At 37.8% G+C, this 27,523-nt stretch overlaps 3 protein-coding genes and 1 long non-coding RNA gene across 6 annotated transcripts in view; 2 read left to right on the forward strand and 2 right to left on the reverse strand.

The window, feature by feature from the left end:
• LOC311084422 overlaps positions 1-5,052 on the reverse strand; it is an 81,693-nt gene extending 76,641 nt beyond the window's left edge. Inside the window, exon 1 of the long non-coding RNA XR_014606517.1 lies at positions 4,896-5,052. This is a non-coding gene — a long non-coding RNA (uncharacterized lncRNA). The remainder of the gene's footprint in view (positions 1-4,895) is intronic.
• LOC311084420 (V-set domain-containing T-cell activation inhibitor 1-like) overlaps positions 1-27,523 on the forward strand; it is a 138,826-nt gene that overhangs the window by 72,634 nt on the left and 38,669 nt on the right. The gene's annotated exons all lie outside the window — the stretch shown is intronic.
• Positions 7,982-16,262, forward strand: LOC311085089 (uncharacterized protein). 3 transcript variants are annotated; one of them, XM_084117503.1, is made up of 18 exons: positions 7,982-8,149; positions 9,147-9,222; positions 9,323-9,452; positions 9,763-9,831; positions 10,294-10,686; positions 10,835-10,936; positions 11,019-11,251; positions 11,565-11,743; positions 12,004-12,097; positions 12,577-12,703; positions 12,816-13,027; positions 13,248-13,365; positions 13,455-13,546; positions 13,732-13,849; positions 14,790-14,894; positions 15,002-15,187; positions 15,276-15,455; positions 15,707-16,262. In XM_084117503.1, the coding sequence occupies exons 2-18, from the start codon at positions 9,151-9,153 to the stop codon at positions 15,964-15,966; spliced, it is 2,670 nt and encodes an 889-aa protein (XP_083973629.1). In that variant the 5' UTR covers positions 7,982-8,149; positions 9,147-9,150; the 3' UTR covers positions 15,967-16,262. The 3 variants fall into 3 exon arrangements, with proteins under 3 accessions (XP_083973629.1, XP_083973628.1, XP_083973630.1); XM_084117502.1 differs by lacking the exon at positions 7,982-8,149 and having other exon boundaries at positions 8,648-9,222; XM_084117504.1 differs by lacking the exon at positions 7,982-8,149 and having other exon boundaries at positions 8,648-9,222; positions 15,728-16,229.
• On the reverse strand, positions 18,702-26,167 carry LOC311085440 (uncharacterized protein). Its single transcript, XM_084117938.1, has 9 exons — positions 25,901-26,167; positions 24,637-24,719; positions 23,370-23,504; positions 21,798-21,963; positions 21,198-21,546; positions 20,755-20,816; positions 20,315-20,382; positions 19,991-20,034; positions 18,702-19,529 (listed from the first exon to the last, which is right to left on the reverse strand). Exons 1-9 carry the CDS (start codon positions 25,977-25,979, stop codon positions 19,469-19,471), a joined length of 1,047 nt encoding a protein of 348 aa, XP_083974064.1. The 5' UTR covers positions 25,980-26,167; the 3' UTR covers positions 18,702-19,468.

The raw sequence follows: 27,523 nt of genomic DNA on the forward strand, positions 1-27,523 counted from the left end.
TGATAAGCACATACACAAGCAATCTCTTTTCAAATACAAACAATACTTTATTGATTATATACTAACACGTACAGCTAATGTCTAACACAAACACACACACACGCACACACACACACACACATATTCATACGAGTTGCAGAAAGGAAGAGAGTGAGGAAAGAGTGGGTTTAAGAGTGAAAGGATGAAATCTCACGATTCCATAATGCACTTAGACATGACCTGAACGAACCATCAAACATTAATTTAACCCTTCTATCGTTTTAGGCAGGTTATTAAAGTTATATAAATACACCAGTTTAGCTTTCAGTCTGGAGGTTACTTGCTTGTCTTCTCGTTCCTTTTTGGGAATTCCCTTCGTTGCGTAACAGAGGGTTCACCCGGGTTCGTTCGTCGGCTGTGGTCTCCTTGTGCATGGATAGATGGGGCGAGAACCAGTCACGTGTGGCTGGCGGTTGCTGATGGTTGAATGAGTCTTTGAAGTTGAAAGCGTGCGTTGCAGCCGCGAATCGTGGAACGAAACTTTGCAGCAAAACTTAACTTAAAACCGAGACTTTCAATCGGAAAATAAAGGAAGACTTAGAAAAGAAAAGAAGACTTAGACGAGAGTAGTAAGACGGCTTGAATGAAACTGTTTAACCCATGTTCTACAGATCTTGATTTGGGTTATTTCTGCTCGTTTGTTACATGGTACTAGTCTGCCGGAACTTAGAGAGCTTAGAGCTTTTAGAGCAGCGAGAGCGAGAGCTTAGTTTTTGGGTCTAAGGTTTTAACTAAAAGTTTGTCCCCCCTCCTGAAGAGAGCGGACCAATTAGACACTGGCTTTGTCTCATCGTAAATCTGGAGTGTTGGTGTGTTCTCTAACTTTTAAGCAGAGAGGACAGAGGCCACAGTTTAGACATGATTTCTAATTAAAAGAAGATCAAAACATATTACACCGATATCATTCAAGCCATCTTGCTAGTTGTGTTCGTAAGATAGCATTGATATGAAACAGTACACACTGTCATTCACACACCTAATAATTATAACAATTACATGAATTATATGGGATTAAAGCATATCTTATTAGAATATGCATATAAGTGGTGGAAACACACAGGATTATGTAGTTGCGTGATTGTTTGATTGTAAGTCCATTGAGAATTGTTCTTAAATGATTTTATGTAGTTTATTGGTAAGAATCAGTTCTCTGGTTTGAAGAGACAGAACACTGTTTGTTCTGTTCAGAGGTCTTAAGGAGGAGGGGTCAGGAATGCTGTGGTGTCATTTCTGAACCAATTTGTCTTTTAAAAAACCCCTCATATTGACAAGTTCTTCCTTTAGCTGGGCTCATAAAAGTTCTTAGTTGGGGGTTTTCGTTGGTTTGGTCATTAGAAGGGTCTTTTGCAGACTCTGTGGCGCCAGGATGGGTGACTTATGGCTCTGGACTGTGAGGACACTGTCTTTATCTTAACCAGTCCGTAGTTGGCCACAAAGCTAGCCATTGACCAGTTATTTAGTTAGTGTTGGGGGGAGGCTCTTTTAAATAGCCAGAGTGATGAGGATCATTTGACGTTCTGAACCAATCTTCTGTTTTGTTCGGCAGGAAGTAGAGAGTTTGAATTAATTTTCTGGAAGAAAATTAGTCTGTGGTTGATTTCTTCTCATTGTCGTTACAATGGCCTAGAATACAACATCTACAACCTTTACCTAAGTGTTCCAAATACACTCACAGCAAAGCAATAGAATACAACATCTATATCACCTTTGCTTAAGTGTTTCAAATACACTTACAGTAAAGCAATCCTGTGTTTAAAAAATAAACTTTAAATTAGCCTATGTGCATGTTGTAGCACAAACAACCAAATTGTGTTCTATGTGCACGATGTGTTAAGCACAATTTCAAATTTGAAAATTCACAGAATTATTGCATACTTTTTAATCCCATCGGATTTAAAGTTTAAGCTTTTAAATGCAATATAGAGTTTGTCAAGATTAGTTTAGGTTTAGTATAGGATATTAATGTTTTCAATGTGGCTTTTGGGCCTACCAGTCAGACAGCGACACAAAACAAAGCTTAAAGGTGCTCTAAGCGATGCCACGCGTTTTTTAGGCCAAAACATTTTTTGTCACATACAGCAAACATCTCCTCACTATCCGCTAGCTGCCTGTCCCCTGAACACACTATGAAAAAAAACGCGGTCTCTCTAGACACCACAGGCTCCACAAACGGCAACAAAAACAAATTGGGCTCACCTGCACCACGAAACACAACAAACAGTGCTCCAGCCAATCACCGACAAGATGTATTTGAGGGGTGTGGTTTGGGGGGTTAGTGCGTGTACACATGAAGGGGGTGTGGAGGAGAGAGAAGCATGAAGAGGGAAGTTTGAATTATGGCCGACACACGACCAAAGAGACGACGTTCCGATGAACAAATTGCAAAGAAGAGGGACAAGGATAAGGGACGAGGATAAGGGACGTGCAAAGTACCGAATTTACATCAGAAAAGCCTTTGAAAGGTGCGAGAACTCCGCCGGCAGAAGGGCTTCCAATCCGACATTCAGTTGCTCTGTTTTTGCAGAACAGGTAAATCCATTTTTATTTCTGAACTAACGTTCATGTTCGCCAAACCAGCACAAGGATGTAATTAGCTAGAACTATGCAGTCAGCGTTAACTTTGGTGAATACAACATATGTTTCTAGCAGCGATCAATCTCTATTGTAAATGATCAAGCAAATTCAAGACAATTTGTGTGAATGATTGTTTTCACCCACTGTTTGTTATGAATTTGAATGTTCATTTATAGGCTATTGACAACTTTGACTAAATTTGTTTACAACGCCGCCGTTGTTTATGCTCACTGTGAAACGCGAAGCTAACGTTATCTTGCTATTATTGCATCCTTGTATGGGAGCTATAGTTATAACCTCAGGTGGCGAAACGATTTTAAGATAATGTTTCTCTTTTTCTGCATTCTGTTCTGCAATATATAAAAGCATTTATCTAACTTGGTGACATTACACATTGAAAGAAGTATCAGTAAAACTTAACTTTGTTTTTAGTGACTACTTTGACTTTCCTTTATGCCGGAAGGGAGGGGAGGAGGGAGGAGACGGGATGAGGAGAGACGGGATGAGGAGGAGGGAGGGTCTAGCTAGCCTCCGTTTTGTTTGACAACAATTCGAATGTCAACAAGAAGTTATGACTCCCGGCATCGCTTAGAGCACCTTTAAGCGTTTTGGATGCAGTATGGCTTTAGCATTTAGCATTAGCCTTGAACGTTTTGAAAGCAACATGGACAATAGCATTTAGCATTAGCCTTGGGTGCAGCATGGCTTAGCATTGACAATAGCATTTAACATTATCCTTGATATTTGAGTTTTAGCCTGTAAATCATATCATCCTGTTTTCCCAAAATGTTCCTTTCATAAACAATGCATTGATCTGCCTTTTTATTTATAAAATCACGTGTTTTCCGATTGTTTACAAACGTAGATTTTTCTTTCTCTGTTTCTTGTTAGTTTGCTCATTCTCTTCACGTGTTGCTGGTTTGTTAACAAGCCCAGATACAACAATGGCTGGAAAACATGTGGCTGATTTTAAAACTTTTTAGGCTTTACTTTTTCAGCTCTTCATCGAGTTATTAATTATTTGGAAGATGTTATTCTCACTTTAGGTTTCGCTTCCTGTTGCTTAGGCAAAACAAGGAGATCTTTAAAATCTAATCATTCTTCATCTGGCTGCCGCATCACACTTCTAAACAAAGGGCTTTAATTCCGACCCGTAAACAGTGCAAACATTTCTTCAACACTTCTAAAAATGCAAAGAAAATTGACTTACCACAACCGCGGAAGAAAGAGAAGATGTTCAAACCTCTTGTTGATTTTAAAATCCCAATACTTGCTGGAAAGGACGTTTCTCGTGAAACTGTTTTGATCTGTTTTGAGATCACATCTCGTGGTCACCATTTTGTAAGGCCCGCTATATTGGTCCAATCTGCCGGTTCGCCAATACACGGGGAAGGTATCACGTGTTCTGTCCTCACTCATGCAAAGTATTGGTTGGTTAAATTTACAATACATTTAGTTATGTATTCTCTCGTTTATTTCATCTGACTCCATAAATGAAAGGGTTTTAATGATATCTGTGGATCATTAATCATGAGTGAATGTTTGACTATTCCGTTTAACTCTTCAATGAAAATAATATCAAAGTCAGTTAGAATAATCAAATGTAACAATTTATTATGTCAGGTAAATGTATCATGCCAATTTCATAATCAATTCAAAGATAATCGATACAAAACATCAAATGCTCTGGAATAGAGAGAAGATGCAAACCAACTTTAGGAAATACGTGAGGCTAAGAGATCAAACTCAGACTCAGGGTCTGGAATTTCCTAATTTATCAATTCTTACAGTTGCGAAGGTCTTGAGACAGCTCTTTGCTTTTACCCATCATGAGATGTGTCTTGTGTGACACCTTGGCAATGAGACCTTTTTGTAGGCCATCATTTGGGACTGAACCAGCTGTTATTAATTTCCACTGACAGGGGGCTGCATTGCTTTTTAATTACTGTAAGTTTTCAGCAGTTGTCTTGGCTTTCCATGCCTTTTTGCGCCTCCCTTTCTTCATGTGTTCAATACTTTTTCCCTGTGTCATTTCACATTATTACACATAACTTAATTTCTGAACTTATTTTTGTTTGTTTCTTTGTATGTATGGCTTACTTGGGTTGTTACCAACATCTGGTGAAAATTTCATGTCAATAGCACCTTTGGAAATATATTTACTGAGAAAAATGATGACGTGTTCAATACTTATTTCCCCCGCTGTATGTGTTTTGTGATGTTTGATCCTATGAGTGAAATGAACAGCAGTGAAGGAATTGAGTAAATGTACTCAGACTTACATGAGAATGAGAGGGAAGTGTCATTTCTTAAACTCCTCTAGGAAAAGGTTGTGTTCCGGATCCTGATCCTCAACTGAAACATTTCTGCTTCATAGTTCCTCTCTCTTGTTTTCATCCTGACAGACTAAGTTCTGAGAGACTGAGGCTGATATTCTCTGATGATCAGATGGGAGGAGATAGAGACTGATGGGAGGAGAAACACAAATAGACACAGGATTGTTGTCAGACTAGATAAGAGGGTGAGTGAGAAGGCAAATATGTTGTGTCACCAGTAACATCCTCATTCTGACCTAGAGAAACTGAAAGAGAGAGAAAGCAAAAGTCTCAAACTCACAGCCTTTTCAAACTTGGCTTGTCTGTAGGCACACATACAGTATCAGCATTTAGGTTTGGTTGTGTATGTTTCTTGTTTTTTATTTAATTTAACTTTTTGAATTAATTGGCACGCATACACTTGTTTTGTTCTATACATCTTTTGTTTTACATTGTTATAAGTAAGGTTAATAGATTCAAGATTCAAGTGGCTTTGTTGGCTTGGTAAAAGTTTTACATTGCAAAAGCATACATTTACACACCATTAAAAAAAAGTTTGATATAATAAAAACAATGAGACAGAATTGTTTAGTTATTTAGATGTTATGTTGATGTCTTTGTCCTGTTATACTGGTTTGTCATGACAGGACCTCCCAGACCTGCAGCCAGATTTGCATTTATCTTTTCTTTTTGACATTTTCTTTTGTATTGTATGTATTATAGCATTTTGTAGTGTGTTTTTGTAGTATATGGACAAAATGCTTTTTGATACATATTGACATCATAATGTTTCTGAATCACACACAGGCATTCAGTTTGATTGTTTTTCAGTATTTTGACCTGATGCCTGATGTGTTTCATTGACTAGTAACGAGTGGTGTTGATGTGGAAACCCTGAGCTCCAGGGTGTTTGTCATTTACACACACAAAGAGCCCCATGTGTGTATGATATTATGGTGCTGAGATACAGTTGGGCCTTTAGAGGCCAATAAAAACCTCATAGGCCCAAAAAGAGCCCCAGTGAACTGCCTCAAAACACACCAACTGTTTTGGCGTTCTTACACAGTTTACAGTCCTGAAATGTGAAATTCTTGAAAGCTTGGTTTGTTTTCTTACCATTGAAACGTGTTAATTTTCTCTATATAATGAAAAATAAATAAATAAATAAAAAAATACTACAAAAGAAAAGTTAAAGAGATAGTTCAAACAAAAAGGAAAATGTACTCAACATTTATTCACCCTCATGCCTTCCCTAATGTATATGACTTTCTTTCTTCAGATAAACACAAATGCAATTTTTTAGGAAATTAAAAATGCCACTCAGCTGACGCTTAATAAAACTACACATATCGGTCGTGACAGTAATCCATACAACCCCAGTGGATGAATCAATGTCTTCTGAAGTGAAAAGATAGGTGTTACGATGCAGAGCAGGAAGCAAGAAGCAGGATCCAAGTGCAGCAGTGTTTTTATTAAATAAACTAGAACTTTGACATAGACTCAGACTTCGGAACAGAACAAAGAACATGCAACCTAACGACATCAATAACTCACAATGACTGAACTAAAACACAGGGCTTAAATACACAGACAACCAAGCTAAACAAGATAACAAGGGGGCGTGGTAAATAAGAAACACCTGGGAGGCTGGGAAGACTAATCAACATAATGGGAGACAGCTAAACATGAAGACAGGGGAACACATGACAGACAAGAACAAGACACAAAACCCACACCGTGACAATAGGTGTGTTGAAGAAAAATACTAATAATTTAAACACTTTTAACTCACTTTTTAAATCACTTGACATATACATAAGTATGTTGGGAAGTCCGCGTGAGAAGTACCAGAAGTTTATGATCATCTTAAGATCATCTTCAAATGACAGGCTTGACAAAATTCTCAAGACTAACTGTAACTCTGTAACTCTCATTTTCTGTCTGTCTGAGTTTCATTCGTCTTTGAATCCGTGTTTGTCTAAACCAACACAACATGACAAGAAACCAGAAAACATAAAAGTCACACATGAGCAGAGAGACGCGTCGTCCCTCACACTCATATCTGCTTATCCATTTGTCTCTCTGTGATTATGGTTGTATCTGAACATCTCTTGACTTTCTTTCTGTTGAGGTTGTTGTTCAATGTTTATGAGACTAAACAAACCCACCGTCTTGTTGCTGTCTGCCTTAACACAAGCAAAACAAACACGAAAGAACACACACACACACACACACACACACACACACACACACACACACACACAGGGCCGTCCATAAGGGGGGATAAAGGGGAACGTTTTCTGGGGCCCAGTCCAGCTAATTATGTTCATCCTAAATATAAGCAAAAGTTACCATATTTTATTTTGAACCAAAATAGCACCATTAATTGTTGAAAGTGAGATAAAAATGCAGTTTATTTAATGTTGCTTGAGTAAAATGTAGCCTGTGTCATAATGAAACACCCCTTTCCTGAAAATGGTCTGAGTAAGCTATTTTTTGTTGTACTTAATATCGCGAGCGGGCGTGGGCGCCGTGAGCGCTGAGCGAGCAGCAGGTACGAGTAGTGAGTTGTCGTCGAAAAAGATGGATAAAGCAAAAAAGCTGGCGGGGGCTAAAAATAGAAAAAGAAAGAGGGAAAAGGAGATGGCATGTCAATTGATGAGACAGCAGCTAAATAAGTGGATGAAAGGCAACAGGTAGGATTTAAAGTGTGACGTCCAGGCATGTAGATCCATCTGGCCATCGGGACTACCGGGAGATTCCCAGTGGGCCAACGTGCTTTTTGGGCTGATGCATCCCATACTTTTTTTCTTTTTTTGTCTTAACGGCCCATAAAACTGTACATTCGTTTTGTTTTGTTTTGCTTAATCGGCGGCGCTGGGTTAGTGCCGGTGTAATGCATTGGTCAAAAAAAGTCAGCGTTAGTTTTTTTTCTGAAACACCGGCCCATGAAACAAGTAGATCAGCGGCCCATTGGTTCTTTGGATCAATCTGCGTATAAATAACACGACTTTACACTTTCAAATTGCGTGTAATGCATACGCCAAAGTCCAATTTTGCGTGCATATGATACGCCAATCCTTCCCATTAACTTCGGTGGAGAGAAGATGCGTCTAAATACCACGCATCACCTTCAACGGCAATGACGTCACCAGCGAGGCTCAGTTTGACCAGTTCGCCTGCACCTGATGCGCGTACCGTTACGTTACACCTTCAAACAGGTAAGTAAGGGCACCAAACTTTTTTTTTTTGTAATGAGATCACGTTGTTAACTGTATTATTTTAATTATATCAGTGTTTCTGTTACATGGGACCATGTGTCAAAATGGCAGCGTAATGCGTTAAAATTAGTTGTTAGTGGAACCGTGGGCTGCTCCGTTAGCACAGATGGTATCCTACCATTGACATTAGCCTAAGCTAACTTCTATTGTATGCCTGTTGCAGTTTTAAATACATTGAAAAAAACAGTTTTAAATCATGTTTTGACATGGCTGATGACAGCACTACAAATCAACAGACTGAATTAGTGTTTGCTAACGTTTTTAGCTAAAGTGGCATGGTTAGCCTAAGCCTACGGGACCCCCCAGGGGTCAATAATGTGGACTAATCAGTGCGCATGGAATAATTCAGGCACGCGCAGACATTACTAGTTGCTGCAGATGCATTATATACTGTCTATGGTTGGATTAGACTCCCGTCCTATCCCCAAGATATTTGATTTCTAATGTCATCATATATAGTGCATTTTACCTAAATTGCACATTGTTGGTTTGATTGCTTCTATCGCTCTCTTCATTTGTAAGTGGCATTGGATAACAGCATCAGATAAATGATTAAATGTAATGGAAAATTAAGCAAGATTTAGACTAGATCCTTTTGTCTCCAGCTGAAAAACATTAACCGCTTAAAAAAAAAAAAAAAAACATGAATCTGTAGTTGATAATAATAGCTAATATGTTAGGTGATGTATGTTAGCCTTGGTAAAATAAATAATTGAATACAGAAATATCATTATAGTTAAAACCAAAGGTTGTAATGAAAATCTGCATTCTCCTGCAAATAATCAGACACCACTATCCTCTACCGGAAAAGTTAAAGTTTTAACCTTTACCCTCATATCACTGATGTGGTCCAAATTTCCATTCAATTATAATAGTCAGCAAGTTTGAGTTGCAGGCAGATCTCAGATCTAACTGACACCTTTATTTTCTGTTTAAGTAAAATGTCAAGAGGAAATAAGAACAAACTAGAAGCTGTTCTTCAGCTCGGGGATGCATTTGTTGAAGAGATACAGGCAAGTTTCATTCTTGTTATACACAAATGTGTATTTAATTAACTCCAGTTAGTTAATGCCTATGTTTCACCCATCTACTTTTCATTACATGTGCATAAAGAAACGTAACACAGAGTTACAAACTCAGAAGGCTGAAGTCACAGGACAATCTAAAGTGACCTGGTGGAAGAGGGACCGTGATGGGCAGCGTGTGACCACCAGCAAACGGAGGAAAAAAGGTTCATCTGCTGGTTAGTGTACATCTTATCATATTTATGTCAAATACTTTAAATGGAGAGTGATGATGTGTGATTTAGAGTGTGGTGCTAGAGTAGGTGCTGGTTTGATAATGCTGTTGTTACTCAATATTCTGTATGCTTGTACATTCATAATCATTCATTTAATGATTCAAATAATTCATAACTATCAATGATAGTTTCCATGTTTGTAAGTTTGCCAAAGGTTTCAGCTTTTATTTTTGTACATCTGGCAAAGAGTTTGAAAGAATTGTACTCTAATAAGAATTCTAATGTGGTTTATGTTATTTTTACTTCCAAACAGTTGGTACCGGTACTTCTGCATGTGCTAGTTCCACCATCACAACTTCATGTACTAGCTTCCAAGATCCTGGTAAGTAGAAAAACTACTTTAAAAACACTTTTCATAATATGGTATGCTTCAAATGAAAACAAGTCATCTAACAATGTTCCTTTTCTAAATACTTTTTCCACAGTCCCCTAACATGCCTCAAATATTAAAGTTACCACAATTTGGCGCATCAAGCCCTGTCAACATGACAGAAATAGACACTTTAGACAATAGCATCACTGTTTCTCAGCAAAATCACATGGTTGTTTAGTTTCACAATTAAGTGGGCAACACTACTGACAGCCAGCACCTACACAGAATCTTAAGGGTCATGGATTTGATTGCCCATTTCCAACTATCCTTTCACCCTCTGCCTTCTCTGCTATCACTGGACTGTCCCTGTATTAAAATCAATGGAAATGCCTCAAAAGATGTCAGTGGTAGTGGAATTGAAATGTTGGATTTCTAGTATGTTTTTATTTTTCTCTTTCTCTCTCTCTGAAGATTTTAATATGCAGAGGCTTGAGGACCTTCTACGGGATTCAGAAAGCATTGATGGGCAAGATTTTGCTCAGCAGCCATCTTTGTCCAGTTGGTGTCAAAGACAGAAAGGGGTCCAACAATGTTGGCAACAGGCGAGGCCACAAAATATTCACAACTTGTTGTCAGCTGAGAATATTGTCCAGATGAAGTGCAACCACTGTCACGTGACCGAAGCCATCATCCGTTGCAGGGAATGTTTGCCCTCAGAGTGGTTTTGTGCAGAGTGTGATCAATTGGTACATAGACGCCACACTCTGCACAGTAGGCAGACCACCATGTATGGCTTTTATAAATACATTCCCCCAACAGAGTTTGTGAAACTCCAAGATGATAAGTACATCATCTGTGAACAAGGTTGGTGTCTCTTTTTCAGTTGATTTGCATTTTTTCATCAACACACAACATTATTAAATTATTCATTATGAATAATATGAATATACTTGCTAACAATCCAAACATTCTTTAATGTCATCCTGATTGTCCTTTGCTCTTGCTCTTGCAGATTGTTTGCTGCCAACAGCCTTTCCTCAAAATATATGCTCCTGTGACACTGGTGATGTTGCAATCTCTGTTGGTAGATCCATCATACTGGTTTGCATAAATGGTAGGATTGGGTAAAAAAATATTGTTTATCTAACGTATTACTTTAGTTCCTTGTTAGGTATTTGTTTTTCATCTGCTCTCAGGCCGTTATAATCTTCATGTTCCGGTGCTAACATGCAAACATTGCAATAAGCAATGGGCTCCAGAAGTCAGTGACTTTGTAAGGAGTGGTTACTGGCCTGCTACCATGCAAGCACAGACACTTTTCCACCAAGATCTGTTCCATTCCTTTGAAGCTATGAAGACAACAGCTCCAGGAATGTCAGTGAAAGCCTTCACAGCAATGTTGGACCAGAGAACAAAGCAGTTTGGAAGAGTGAGTAAAAATTTGAAGCTGAAAGGCAAATGCATTCGTTATTATTATAAGTAGCTGTAAGGATGGACAGTATGGCATAAAGGTGTGTTCGAGTCCAAACAGGGCGCAAATTCAAATATACCCACATATGAAGTCAAGGTCCACAAGTGGCTGTAATATTTCAGGTTATTGAAATTAATTGAACTGAAGACCATATTAGTTACGTTGCCAATTGCATCCTTTCTTGGGTTTGAAAAGGTACATTGACAAAACATAAATGGGATGACCTTGTAGTTCATTGTCATTTAAAGCTGTTCTATAAATTGTTTTTCAGACTGGCAAAGTGAATGCAGATGCTTTTCAGAGGAGCTTTCTGCAATATGTGTACTGCAACTCTGAAGAGGACCAACTTCTGGAAAAGGAGCCATTTGTCTGTCCAGCCTGTAGTCCTGAAATGCTGGCTGTTTCAGTGGATGGCAACAGAAAACTCTACAGGTTCCAGAAAGCAAACCAGTGAGTTTTGTGTACACATTAAAAACAGCCAATGTAGTAAATGTATGTACTTGCGATTAACATTATCATAATAATATAGTTCTCATTTTGTTATTTAAAATTAAGCTGTTGATACTGTAGCTGTTGAATATAATATCCATGTTAGACTTTGGAACCTTGTTTTTTTTTTAAAAGTGTCATATAAATACAATTATTATAATTTATTATTATTATGTAAAACTTCTTACTACAGTGGTTATCCAGAATACATTTTGTTGTAGGAGTGAACAGCCAGGGTTCTTTGATGGAGTGTTTTTATCCCAAGACTCTGAAGTGTCCAGTTTTGTTGAGGAAGTCCGGGGGGCTGTCAAGAGTGTAAGTTTTCAATCAGGCTGAGCAGTGGGTATCTCTGGCTTATTTTATAACTAATTGGAAGTAAAGTTGGAAACACTGTAGCCTTATTATGTGTTCGGATGAGGGAATCTTTGATCAGGTGTTGAGATGGCAATGGCAGGTTGCTGAGGTTAGCGATGCAATCGGACTTTCACAAAGAGTGAAGTTGCAGAGCTGGATGAAAAAAATACAACTAGATTCTAATCCAGAGGGCACAGTAAATCTATAGTATAGTATTGGTTGCCGCAGATACAGTATGTCTGAGACAATTTCTGACAAAGTTAGACTATTGCAATTATCCTTCTGCATGCTAAATTGCAAATAATTTCAATTGGTTTGTTATACTCCAGGGAGTTGCAGATGGAAGATGGGTCAGGCAATCAAAGACAAAATCTAATCAGACTGTAATTGTTGGTGTGTTTGAGCGTGCAGCCCTGCTATTTAACTTTTTACTTTGGTAGACGGCAGGAAGAGCGATGTGTGGGGAATCCCACTGGACAGCAGCAAGAGAGACATCAAAGCAGGCCAACAAGTTAGATGAAGAAGGTGTAGAAATTGCTGTGTGCAGGCATGGATTCCTTCTTAAAGGTTGGTATGGTCTTGATAAATTGCAATGAAAAATATTTGTAGATGAAACATCTGAAGCCTATTCTTCAGTGTGCAATGTGCTCTACTTATTTCTTTTTTTTTTTTCCAAAAGGTCTGAATATGTATAGAGGAGAAATCTTTGCATATCCAATGTTTCTCCAAAAAGAGTTCCAGGGTGCTGCATTTTTGGCCATGGATGTGACCTGCCGTTATGTGCCATACCTGGAGAAGGTGTCAGAGGCCCTGACTCATCTTCAGCCTCTTAAGAAAATGAAACATTGCTTGTCCGTGATGCATGCCAAAGCCCACAATACAAAATGCGAGGTGATGCTTTTAACTACTTTACATTAATTGTTGGCTACATCACTCTGAAATGTAAAAGTACCACAATGAATGATGTGACCCAAACAACAACCCAGGAGTGTGTTTTGAGTTGTACATGAGCCCCTATGTGCTTTCCTGTACAGCTGGTGACCTTGGGATATGCATCAATATTGATCACCCTGTTGTCCACCCTGTTTAACAAGTCCACTGCTTCCTGTAGATTCTGTGGAATGCAAGGAACCAGGAAGGTGCCGGAACCACTCTTGGTGAAGAAGTGGAGCAAGTTAATAGTTTTCTCTCCAGATGTGCCCTGACCACAAAGTACATGTCCAAGTCAGGTTTGTAAGCTTCTTTGCCCCCTGCTCCCCTGTAAATGTACACATTAGAAAAATCACAATAAATTGTAAAATGTTATTGTTCTTTACAGTAAGAACTGATATGCTTACTGTCCATGCTTTTGGGTGGAATCAACGTAAAGAGAATGGCCTCCACATTGCCTTGTCTTCCAGATTCAAAAAGGTATGTTTATGTATTGAAAAAGGATGGACTATTTTAAACCGTTAAATTTGAAATTAAAGTCCACCCAAAATGCATTACTTCAGCTATGTATATGTAGTCAAATATGTCATTACATTAAATCATGCAGGAACATATATTTTTTGGTATTTTATGAGATAAGTGTGTTGTGTATTGCTGTTTTGCAGACAGTAGAAAACACCTTAGATGCAACAGAGAGCCTGAAGAAGATGCAGGACCAGTTGCATTGCAGTGATGACATGCTAAAGCAGTGGGTTGTTGATGTCAAGCAGTGGGCCAGTAGCGGTAAGGGCAATGTTGTTTTATACATAAACACTGTTGGAGTAATTTGGTCATGAATGTAGCTGTAGCTTAATGTTCAATTATGATGTGGGGATGGGCACTATTTGCAAGTCATAAGTCTTCAATTAGTATTTTGACTTAACGAAAGTAAACATTTTAGCAATGAAAACAGAATGATTGGTGCATGTTCATGCAAATCAGACCAAAATGGAACAATATTATTTGAGGTAGGAAATGACAGACCAAGCACAATGTGCCAGTAAAGCCCAATTTATACTTGTGCGTCGAACTCCCGCCGTAGCTACGTTGTAGGCTGTGTGTAGTGTGCGTACCCTGACATGCACCTCTCCAAAAATGTAACAATGCATCAATTCTACGTGGACGCAAGCGCTATGATTGTTCTGCTAGAACCCCTCCCTCAGTTTTCTACAGATCTAGTTTCTGTTTCCAATGAGAAGCTATGAAGCTATTTTTTCTTAATCCGCAAGAGCACCACGTGTTACTTCTGTCAGTTCAGAGGATATCGTTTTTTTTTTTTTTCATCTTTGAAAGTTTGGCCTATTGGTGGAGCTACAATAAAGGTCATGGGGTCACCAAATTCGATGTGTGGAATGGATAGGGGACATAATCCCCCATCAATGACTTTCATAAAGAAAGACTGTGAACTATGGACTCTCATAAACACAGACTCTTGAAAAGTGATGATAATAAAGATATCACACAGATTAGATGCCTATGCCTCTTGGCCTATGTTGCTTGGTCCCTAATTGTTGCTGAAACATGCAGTCAGTGTCCAGTACGGTATGAAAAAAACATACGAGATAGATATTTCTGTCCAAATTAAACATTGTCCTAAAGTGTGTCTGTTGCTGCTGTACTATGTGCAATTAAGAAAACGTAAGGGTGTTTGAAACATTTCTCTTTCTTCTTAACTTGAATTTAGGAAATGCAGCAGCCAGTTCTGTTGATGCTCGTGGTTTGCAGATCTCCATCGACGCACTCTTTGTGAGCATTTGTCAGAAGAAGCACTACCTTTATAGACAGAATGGTATGTATTAGTAAATGTAAGTGATGCAGATGGAAGTTATATTGTTTCTGTTCATTAAATGCCATGGCAGCTCTTTTGTAATACCATTGTTTTTGCTCTTATTACAGATCGCAACAAAAGGCGTCAGAAGATTACTCAGAAGATTGCCCAAGAAAAGAAGCGCTTGCTAGATGAGATCCAGAGATACAATCAACAACCTGATGGTGATCCTGTGGACACACACTCAGTTGTGCAGAAACTCTCCAACAAAGCTGCAGAGAGCATGATCTGGCCTTGGCAGGAACAGAACACAGGTGTTGTATTAATATTTAACTTTGTGTTTATTTAAAATGTATAATCATCAAATTAGTTTATTAATGTCTGATCTTTTCATTCCTTCAGATGGTATAGACATTCTCACCAAGAAGAAGCTTTTTGACCAACTAATGCTGGTCTCACGACTGACAGAAGAAAAGCAGATCCTTGTGAAGGAGATGATGCAGCACTGTCAGTACCTTAAGGACTCCGTTGCAAAGGTCCAGACACTGATAGCCACCATTTCAGATTGCATAAAAACAGAAAGTAAGTGTAAATCAAACTATATGGCTTTATGCACTTTAAAATTCATAGGTCAAACTATTTTAAAGTGAAAAGCAATCATGCTAGTATTGGCTCAAGAACTAAGGATATATGGCCTTCAAAGATTATTTGATCCAATTTTTATTTTCCAATTTGACTTTGTATTTAAAATTTGTTCTAACATAAATAAGCTCTCTCTGATAAAATGTTTAGTGTGACGGTAATTCAATTACTCTTCATGTGTGGACTTATAGGCTATCCCAATGGATTCACAGAGGAGGCGTCCAAGGGCCTCATCAGTCTACTTAAGAGAAGACTGCATAACCTCAGACTCAAGCAGCAGACTGTAGCATGCACATACAGAGGCATTCTCGAACCAACTCCTAGGCTGGTGGAAGAAGATGAAGGGGAAATGGAGGAAATGGACTGGCAACGTGACCTCAGCTCTGATGATGATGATGATGATGATGATGAGGAAGATAATGATGCTGAGGTGGGGACTCAAGTCACTTGACTTGGGACTCAAGTCAGAGTTGTAATCCCTTTTGCTTTGACTTGTACTTTGATGACTTGAAAAGGTTTCTAAAGTCTTGACAAAAGATCCTGTTTTTGTAAGTGAGTTAGATTGAAAGTGACAAAGTGACTCCTCAGTTGTTTGTTCCTGCAGTTATTTGTATTTTTCTTCATATGCTCTCAGATTATACTCATGTAATAAGCATGGTTATGTTTGCAACTGATAATGTCTGTAAATATTTGCTGATACCTGTATATGTGTATGGAAACAGAAATACAAATTTGATTTGTCATCAGACTATTGAGTTGACTTTGGCTCATCACAACCCTTACAAAAAGAGAGAACTGGGAGCTTTCAGATTCAACCTGAACTGCCAATATTTTGGAACAGTAGAGGTCACAGTTACACCAGGTCACATATTAAGATAGTGTACAGTATGTAAGTTTCATACATCTGATAGTTACTGGCAGTGTAATATACTCCAATACTGACTATGTAAAACCATTGTAGTTATTGTCTAAATATATATCAACCATATAGTTAATCACATGTTATACAGATGATTGGTTAGCAGGGTGGGGTCAGATTGCTTTGAATACAAACAACATGGCAATATTAATAATCAGTTATGCAATTTACCTTCTCACCCATGCCATGGGCACTGATGCACAAATATCCTAACTTTTCTGGAAATGGGGTTTGTAGTTTCTCACAGTGACAGGTGTTGGAAGGAGGAAAGTGTAAATAGAAAACTATTTGCCCTTTTTTGTAGAGATCAAAAAAAACTTTGAGCAGAATTAAATACAGAGGATGCAACAGGGCCAACAGTATGTGCAATGAACTCTTTTTAAAATCCTTTTTAAAAATCTTTTTTAAATCCCAATAATAATGTTACAAGTACAAGAGGAGATGACTACCCATCATAGACCATGATCTTTTAGTGTGTGTGTGTGTGTGTGTGTGTGTGTTTTAACCATCATAGCAGCATTAGCATAAATAGATATTCATATAAGCCGTGTGTGTGTGTGTGTGTGTACTTGTACAACTATCTTTGTGTGGACCAGTATGAGTTTTAGACCATCGGAGTGAGGACCAAAAGAGTAAAGTGAGGACATTTTGACCGGTCCTCACTTTCTGAGAGCCTGTAAAGGTCAGTTTGAGGGTCAAGAGCTGGTTTTAGGGATCAGGTTATAATGAGGATTTGGGCAGGTTTAGGGTCAGGGTTCAGGTCAGACACTTAGTTGTGATGGGTAAGGTTAGGGTAAGGACATAGAGATTGCATTGTCAATGAATGTCCTCACAAAGATAGATACAGACGTGTGTGTGCGTGCGTGCGTTCATGTGTGTGTGTGTGTGTGTGTGTGCGCGTGTGTGTGTAAATCTGTTTACACAGTCAGAAACAAACAAAAAGCTTTATTTTATATATTGAGTCTGCATGCTCCCTGAAACTAGACCTGAGATGGCTTGTGTCAGAAAAATTAGAAAATTAAAACTTTGTTGTATAGCTGAACCAAATACATTGTTGGAAAGGCCGTGACCTGGAGAGTAACATATGTTAGTATGAAGATTCTACATGGCTCCTGCTTTGAAACACTGACCTTTGAAACTTCACCTCGGTGCATGTTTGAAGGCTTATAATTCAGCAACAAAAGGGGCTACAGATCCCCTTATGGTCCCATAACAACTGTTATAGAGAGCTCTTGACCTGAGTATAGTCAACAACTGGGGGCAGTTAACAAAATATGGATAAAATATGGATTAATTAATTTGACCCCATTTAACAATAAGATATTTAAAATCTGATTACATAGATGTGTTTACCATCCCACTAAACCCCCCACTATACTCCCAACTCACTATTTACAACCTCCAATTGTAAGAAAAACACTAATGTTTTAAAAACTACACTTCCCTTATATCAACACCATGCATCTTGATACAAATCAGCACTACAGTTGTAGTTCTTCTGGTTTGCAAAGTAGGGTTGTAAAATAGGGTTGTAAAAAGATATATCTACTGAATATATTAAATATCTAGTACAGCCGAACTAGTAATTACACTGCATCTAGATGATCTATGTTAACAAAAAGTAGATATGTTGGTTTGTTTCAGATATTTGAGCCAAAACAGTATAACGCGCAGACTCCGCCCACTCCGCCGACAAAGCACTTCCGTAACCTTATGCTACCAAAAACTGAAAAAAAAGGAAGAAAGTTTTCTAATTTTCCAAGGAGAAATTATTAAAAGTGATAGCCTTAACATGAACTTAACGTATTATTGAGTTATCAATTTGTTTTTCTGTGGAGAAATGTTGAAGATATCATTAAAAAAGCGGGTGTCTGTGAAGACGGAAGTAGCCTAAAGCTACGTGGTTTTCAGCGATAGCAACATCAATAGCAACCGCCATAGCAACGAAGATACAACTAAAGAAGCATTCACTGAACGAAGATTATGAAAACAAAATGCAACTGTAAGGTTATTCTGAACACCAAAGCTGGCTATATACCTTGAGTACTACAAGGATTAAAAAGGTTACCCTTACGAAACAAAAATGTATGGAAATATACTGCAAAATATAATAATATATTACATAATACCTTTCATATACATATGCGAAACTAGTGCTTATATTTGTCAAAACACTGCAATATATGCATTGACCATGTATGGCTATATATTGATACATATTAAATATATTTATAAACGAAGACAAAAATAGCATTACATGTAATTTTAACAAAGTTTTATCCTTTATTGTGTACATATATTGCACATACCTGTTCCCATAAATGTGAATGTATTATACACACATATACACCCAATCACGGAATGAGTTACAATCAGTGGTTACAACAGACTTCTAGTTCCCAGCATGCTTTGCCTCTATGTTAAAATACAGTAAATGTTAAAAATAAGTGTTATTTCATACGTTTTGCTCAAAATGAATATAGGGGGATATCTATTTGTGTGTAATGTTCTATTATTTTGGTATTTGAAAGTGTTGGGGGTTACTATTTTACATGCAGGTGTGCTTGTGCTTTATTAACTAGCTTGAATATATGGGGCCAGAATGAGGTGAAAATGAAACTTTGTCATAGGACAAAATGAAAGATATTTATACACCCTCAAGTACTCCAGTAACAATGTCAATTCCATGTTTTCAGAGAGGGAGAAACAACAACAAAACCCGCAACAGAACTTTTATTGTGAAATGCTCATAGGAAGTGCCAGACAATGCAAACTAGTTTTTCTGGGTGGAAGGTTGTGAAAAGGCAAACTGCACAATACAACAATTGGCCTTTTGGATGATGAAAAGATATTTATACACCCTCAAGTACTCCAGTAACAATGTCAATTCCATGTTTTCAGAGAGGGAAAAACAACAACAACAAAACCCACAACAGAACTTTTATTGTTAAAAATAAGTGTTATTTCATATGTTTCACAACATTTGTTTCTTTGCACCATCAATGTGACAACAGTATTTTTAGCAGACCTTCCTTTATGACACAGTCATTTTGATGTTCTCCTGCGGTTCCCAAGATGGGGGCCAGGCCTTTAGGCTGAAAGAAATGGCAAAATAAAACGTACAGAAATTATGTATTTAATTTCTGAAATAGGTTAAATATAAGGATAGCCTCTGACATGGTTTATAAACCCTGTTAGGCTTCTACATATTTCCCTGACAGAATGGGGTGGAGAAAGCAGAAGAGAATGTATATTTATATCCAAATTATATTATTGTCACTTTGTAATAACATTTTAAACTGTACATGTATGTTGTAGTTGTGTAGCTTAATCTCTCTGTAGGCAAAAACAGATGCCACATGTGGAGAGGCCTTAGTTCATCCGAATTAAGCAGCCCACCTGACTTCCCAAAAAGAAATGTAACACTGGTCCAGGTGCTTATTACATAAACTTAAATAACTCCCAATTCATGGTAAATCAGACAGGCTTCTTAATTAGGTTAACTGTCCCTTTAAGGACAACTCATAAGACAGTTAAACAAGAAAGTTGATGTTACCATGACGGACACGGGAGCCAATGGACCAAGACTTCTTTACAGCCCTTGGAAAGAGGGTAAAAGACAAACCAAAGTCATACTTTTATTTCATAATTAAATATTTCATTAAATTTTTCGTCCCAGCCTCTAAAAATCAATTGCCATATAATTACCAAAACATCAAAGTTTTGGATTAATATTTAGAACGCTCTAACAGTAAATGATTTAACATGTTAACTACTTTTCTGACAAAAGGCAACAATTTCAGCACTATTCTCATGGTGTAGTATAGTATCAATTTATGCACTTACAGTCATACAGAATGTTCTCCGTATAGCTGCTCACCTTTTTTTCACGTGTCTTGGACACATATTGCACTGGGAAAATGTCCAATCTGCTGTGATACTGGCAAGCTATAAAGAAAAATGAACAAATTAAGTACAAACCATTGCAATGTAACCATATAAACCCACAGAAAGGGTATTGTATGCATTTCTCTTTGAAATATAAGACCAGAAGTAAATGCACATCATTATTTCCCGGTATTATTCCGAAGCCCCAAAAACTCCAATGTAAAATGAGTCAATTAAGCAAGTAAAAAACATTTTCAACTAACATTACGTTAATGGTTTTATATTTGTTATCAGGCCTGTAATGTACTAAACTAGCAATAAGAAGATATTATATTGTGGGCCAAAAAGCTATTAGATTAGGATTAGTTAAGAGTTTAGGACTTATTATTTAATTAATTTTGAATTAAAAATACTTCATAGCATTTTTCCTACCATCATCATTGTTTTGGCTTCTTTTACTTTTCCTTTTAGCTGAAATTTTGACAGCTGACTTCCTGTATAGAGAAATAAAAAACAAGTGTAAATTGCAATAGAGGTGTGTGGTGTCTGCCTTGAAAACCAGGTGAATACTTGCGAGTACACCGCAATGCAGGACAATCTGTTGACACTTTCTCTGATGACTTCACCATTGGGCATTGCCACACTGCATTATGGCACACTGGATGCCAAACTACTGCCATACAAATAACTCCACGTTATAAGAAAAAGTACTAGAAAAAGAGCAACTTGTGAAATACCATCTGACTTCCGAGTCTAGTGTGGTGTGCTACTTCTTTTTGTACATGGACACATTCTTTACCATTCTGTATCTCATATTCTACATAGTCAAGATTGCCCTTAATGCTCTGCCTCTTCTATTCTGTATTGACACTTACCTGTTTGCTGCTACTACTTTCTTCTTCGCCTCAATCTCTTTTTTCCCCATTTCCTCTGCCTGTTCTCTCTGCTTGTCTGTCTCCATCAGTCCCAGCTCTTCGAAGTCTTCCTGTCTCTCCATCTCTCGTCTCTCCACTTGATCTTCCTGTACATCTATCTCTCCTCTCTCACTCTCTACTCTCTCTTCCTGTGCCTCTATCTCCATCTCCTGCATGTCCCTCCTCTCAGTCTCTCCTATTTCACGTTGCCCCTCATGTCCTCTCTGGTCTTCATCATCCATTTCTCTTTCTGCCTCATCTTCTCCTGTCCTCTCTTCCTGCCCCACCTCCTCTCTTTCAAGATCACATGCTGTGATAAAAAAATAACACAAAACAAGACCTTTAAGATGCAGTAAGTGGTTCAAAATGTGAGTAACCAAAGAAATATAAAAAGTTTAAGACAAAAGATAAGTAGAACAAAATTACCCACCACCAGCAATCTAGATTGTGTGAAAAATTCTCTGTACTGACATTTAAAACCGATCCAACTGGATAGGTACACAATACAGGATCAATCTTAATAGAGAGTCATGAATGTACTGATGTTGTGATGTGACCTACCTTCTAACAAACCTTCAAATAGGCACAATATCTTCTCCAGGACCGCATGCGCTACCACTGGCAGCTCAAAGGGGAACTGGAGCTGGGCCATCCACTTTTTGTTTTGTGGTCTGTACTTTCCCCACAGCAGGAGGGGAAAGTACCCAAGGGCCTTCAGTTTCTCCACCTTAACATAGAAAAACAATAAGCAAACACACAGAGATTTCTAAGACAGGGTTACAAAGGCAAGAAAGACGTTATTATTATTATACACATACAAGCTGTTTAAAAAAGTTAGTATGGGTTTTATTAGGGGTGTAACGATACCCTCATGTTACAATTCAATACATATCACGATACTGAACTCACGATATGATACTATTGCGATACTTCAAGACATGTACAAGGTTGTTGATTAAAATGCTAAATTTAATATTACATTGTGGGTGTAAATTAATAGGCTTGGACATAAAAATATTTATGATTCTGAAGCTGAAAATACAGAATCATTTTAGATGAATATGCTTGCACTCTGTCACTGACTAGATACATTTAAAAATGTTGGCCACTTTTTACTGGTAACATCAGACATTTGGCATTATCAGGACCCACACATATTCCCCCATTGCATTATTATACATTATATTCAACATTATATAGTAGTTTCATGAAGTTCTGACTAACACTAACTATACACAATACATATTGTCACTATCCACGATACATATTGTTGCATTTTTGTATTGCGATATATTGTGACACGATATATTGTTACACCCCTAGTTTTTATAAGGGTGAATGTCCTTTCTGGAGTAACTGAGGCATATGCAAATGTATCTTTTCCTGTAAGAAATCAAACTTACTCTCTAAAAGATTCTGTACTGCCCCTGCATCAGCAAGTGACTTAACCTACTCTACTGCATGACCACACTGTAAAAAAAATCCAAATTTTACAGGAAATAACTGATTTGTCCTGTAGTTGCTGATGGAATGATAGTTATATCAGCTCATTCATATGTGCTGTTGCTAGCTAATTGTTAACGGCAAGAGATTTACATTTTATAGAGAATGTTTCACAATAATCATCTTGGAACTACCTGTAAAATAACTGTTTTTTGTAAAACACTTATGAATTAGGATATTTTACCTTAATTGTACAGGTTTTGTTTGGCAAACGCTTCTGCCAGTCATTGACCATTTCTTTTTTAACGATCTTTAACCAATATTTCCATTAATGGTAAACGTTCGGCACCCTGTGCTGCCATACATTTCACAGTTTTTTTTTTTTTTTTTACAGTGCAGTGAACCAAAAGAAAAACCTCTTAGTGTAAAGTGGCCTTGGATACTGGGGCTGAATGAATACAAGTTGTAGGCAGGGCTAAATTCTGTTTATTGTTTTAATATTTATATATGGACTAGCTCATTATTATCTAAAATATTGCAAATGCAGTTGGGTTGATGACATCATGACACATAACCTTACCATAGTTGCTGCTTCCTTGCACAATGTAAATTTATACAATTCTATATTTCTGTAATGTTGACAGGAACCTGAAATGCCTGACCAAAAGAGAAAGACAAAATTTGTATTACCAGCAGGGCACTGTTGTCAAAAATCTTTGCCTGATTGCGGGACTTTTTGACTTTTTGTGCCCATTCCTTGGCTCTGGTCCGGAATCCTTTCATACGGGCCGTCTGCCTGGACTTCATGTCCAGCAGCTTCCCACACTGAGTAAGGGAGAGAGACAAGAGAGAGCGGCATGACTCACGGGAATTAATAAATAATAAATAAATAATCTAAACTGGGGTCCAGTTAATCAAGCATTGCTGATTTTCTAGCCCTCTTTTTACAAGGGCCTAAATAATAACTTGGATATCAAGTTTATGCAATTCATTGAACAGACAGACTAAATATGCAGCTGAGTCAATGCACCGTCACATTTTAATAATATTAAAAGGCATAATGCTAAAACCTAGTTAGATATGTATCCATATTTTAATGGAAAATATGAATGTCCATTATCTGGCCACAGACAATATAACTTAAAGGGATAGTTCACCCAAAAATGACAATTTTGTCATTGTTTACTCACCTTCAAGTTGTTCCAGACCTGGATGAGTTTCTTTCTTCTGCTGAACACAAATGAAGATATTTTAAAGAATGTTGGTAATCAAACAGTTGAAGCACCCATTGACTTCCATTGTATTTTTGTGTTCCTACAATGGAAGTCAATTGGTGCTTCAACTGTTTGATTACCAACATTCTTTAAAATATCTTCATTTGTGTTCAGCAGAAGAAAGAAACTCATCCAGGTTTGGAACAACTTTGAGGGTGAGTAAACAATGACAATTTTTATTTTTGGGTGAACTATCCCTTTAAGTTGTCATTATGGTATGTGCTAGTGGAGATGTTGCCATTTTCTTAATATGGATAATCTAAAAGAACTGAGTGACCACAGTTGAGATTCACCGCAATACAAAGTACTGTCTGTAATAGACAGATTCAATGTCAAATATGTAGCCTTTTAAGAGGATGTTATTTAAAGGAACCAATAGTCAAAATTTCAATAACAGCAGGTACCTTTCCATTAGGTGGGAAATGTAACATTTTGAAAAATACCTACTGTGATGCAAATTTATAGAGTAACAAAACAAAACTCTTTCTGTCTTTTGTATGATGACCTTAATGTCTCCACTGCAAACTCCTGTTTTATTGTCACTCTATTGCATGGGCAACAAATACTGAGATATTTAATGCCAATAAAGTTTATTTTAATTTGGACTTAATGACTCTGGCTTTAATGCATGAAAATGGCGGTTAGCAGTTGGACAGTTCAATAGCCTATTGTACATTATTTACCTTGGTGCATCTTCTATTGGCACAATTGATCTTTTCCAGGCAATGGGTGCACTGTCGAAGAGTTGATCCACCTGGCATTTTCACTACAAACAAAACAAAAATAAATTATAATTATCGACATGCCACGTAACAAAATATTTAATTCTGTGGGAGGGCCTGATGAGAGCATATCCTATGCCTTTCCAATGTCGCTATAAAGATAAAAAATGACATCAATTTGTCTTTATTGTCCACCATGGATAAATTGTGTTGGACCTAGGGATGGGTGACATAGAACACATCAGACAAACTGCATATTAACTTAAGTGTTCCAATTGATGTTAATGATATTGAACTGCAAAGTAAAGTAGGCTAAGTGTGTGATATCAAAGTGAGTATGGGTAGCACTTTTCACAACACACATTATAGGGTAATATCACAAAGTAACTTATTTTATGGTAATGATCAAGTAACTTTTGTAATATTAATGTGTACATTTTTGGCAAAAATGTGTAATTATTAGCATTATAACAGTACTACATCAATGCAGAAATTGATGCAATGCACTATGTAATACTTTGGAAGCATTGGCTTACTACTACCTTCTCTAATTAATGGAACTTCCATATTCTTGAGGACAGATAAGGTTGTGTGACAGTAATGTTACCCAATAACTATTGTGAAATAGTGGGAATGACACAATGGAGACATCCCAAGTCTCCCGTAAGTTCCCAGTAGCACCTCAATGCAGTACACGAGATCCAGGGGGTGGAGATTGGTAGGTTTAGGGTATATGTAAGGTGGGAGGAGTTGGATCTGGATCCAATCCCGCCTCCTGGATCTTTCCTGGATCTTTTGTTAGAGAAACAACTCCCCCCTCCTCCCTCCTCCCTCCTCCCTGTTGCCCACAATTTGGGAATAAATCCGGTTTAGAAGTCCATGCGCACTGATTAGTCCACATTATTGACCCCTGGGGGGTCCCGTAGGCTTAGGCTAACCATGCCACTTTAGCTAAAAACGTTAGCAAACACTAATTCAGTCTGTTGATTTGTAGTGCTGTCATCAGCCATGTCAAAACATGATTAAAAACTGTTTTTTTTATGTATTTAAAACTGCAACAGGCATACAGTAAGTTAGCTTAGGCTAATGTCAATGGTAGGATACCATCTGTGCTAACGGAGCAGCCCACGGTTCCACTAACAACTAATTTTAACGCATCACGCTGCCATTTTGACACCGTGATCTCATTGCAAAAAAAAAAAAAAAGTTTGGTGCCCTTACTTACCTGTTTGAAGGTGTAACGTAACGGTACGCGCATCAGGTGCAGGCGAACTGGTCAAACTGAGCCTCGCTGGTGACGTCATTGCCGTTGAAGGTGATGCGTGGTATTTAGACGCATCTTCTCTCCACCGAAGTTAATGGGAAGGATTGGCGTATCATATGCACGCAAAATTGGACTTTGGCGTATGCATTACACGCAATTTGAAAGTGTAAAGTCGTGTTATTTATACGCAGATTGATGAGAACGGGTTGGGTTATCCGGACCAGTGACGGGTAGGTTTAGGGGCGGGGTTAGGGGTAGGCCATCGTATGGTCCAGATAACCATAGTACCGGTTCTTTTCTTGATGGTCACTGGGCTGGCCCAATCATACTTTCAAGTATAGAAATTAGTACAAAACTAATTATGAAAGTTTCCTTTATTTTTCAGTGCATTTGTTTTACAATATATGGCTATTATATCATGGGATTAATATTATAACTGTTATCATGTAGTAGTGGAATGTAGACAGACACTGTAACTAAAAGAGGTTTTAATTTTTAATTTGCATACTGAATATGGGTTGGAGTTTTTAATTTTGAACTCTCAAAGTGCACCAGATTGATGAATTTAACATTAAAAAGCACAAAATTTTCTTACGGGGGGTGCCCCCCAACCCCCCTACCCCCCTAGAGGTACAGAGGTCCACTCACCACAGCTTTACCAAAAAATCCTGTAAGAAACACTGGTATTGCTATGGCAATGCAGTTTATATATATATATGTATTTATTTATTTATTTATTTGATTCATCACTGTGGAGTATAGTTCAATTGTATTAATAAATGACATTTTTTTACTTATTTAATCTATTAACTCTCACTCGTTCCTACTCACTCATTACATGGCACACTTATTTATTTATTTATTTATTTTAATTTTATTTTTTTTTGTCACTCAGTGACAGCAAAATTGTTGCTGCATACCCTTCTGACACTGGGTAGTTGCGCCCCTGAGTCTCTCTCAGTTAAATGTATGTGTTAATGTAGGAGAGAGAGAGAGAGAGAGAGAGAGAGCACACGCATGATATGAGTAGCCTATAGCAGATTTGGGGAGGGCCCATTCACTGGACCTTTTCAGGGGCCCAGTCATTTCTGTGGGCGGGCCTGCACACACACACACACACACACACACACACACAGATTGCTGCTAGTATACTCATAGATTCTCATCCAATGAACACTTATTTTAATGCTTTTTATTAACAGAAATAATGTTGCCCTTTGTATAATAAATACTATTATGTTATGTGAACACTGATCTGACAGAAGCTAAAAACATATAACACAGTAATGAAGAATCATTGCTGTTGTGTCTGGATGTTTTGTATGATCAACATCTCACTGTTCATTTTTCAGCTTCAGAATAAGATCAGATTGAGATGAGACTTGTTTTGAGGTGGATAAAGGTCTTTGTTTTGCAACAGTGGGCCCTATCAGACGTCCTGCACCACGTTGTTTAGCAAATGTGCCCATTTGTGCGCCCATGGGCGTGCTGGTCTGAAAACGAGGTGTGTTCAGGTATGTTCAGGTGTGTTCAGGCGCACTGTTGCGCGTTGCTATTTTGAGGCATCTGAAATAGACTGCACCA

Source organism: Abramis brama (genome assembly GCF_963993115.1).
Source record: "Abramis brama genome assembly, chromosome: 6".
Lineage (NCBI taxonomy): Eukaryota > Metazoa > Chordata > Actinopteri > Cypriniformes > Leuciscidae > Abramis > Abramis brama.

Coding starts and splice junctions, on each gene's coding strand:
- LOC311085440 (XM_084117938.1), bottom strand. CDS start 25,979: ATGACGTCACCAGCGAGGCTCAGTTTGACCAGTTCGCCTGCACCTGAT. Junction 20,817..21,197: donor AAAGTAGTAGCAGCAAACAG/GTAAGTGTCAAT, acceptor TTCTCTATACAG/GAAGTCAGCTGTCAAAATTT. Junction 20,383..20,754: donor AAGCCAAAACAATGATGATG/GTAGGAAAAATG, acceptor TTTTCTTTATAG/CTTGCCAGTATCACAGCAGA.
- LOC311085089 (XM_084117503.1), top strand. CDS start 9,151: ATGTCAAGAGGAAATAAGAACAAACTAGAAGCTGTTCTTCAGCTCGGG. Junction 12,098..12,576: donor TCCGGGGGGCTGTCAAGAGT/GTAAGTTTTCAA, acceptor TTACTTTGGTAG/ACGGCAGGAAGAGCGATGTG. Junction 13,366..13,454: donor AAAGTACATGTCCAAGTCAG/GTTTGTAAGCTT, acceptor TGTTCTTTACAG/TAAGAACTGATATGCTTACT.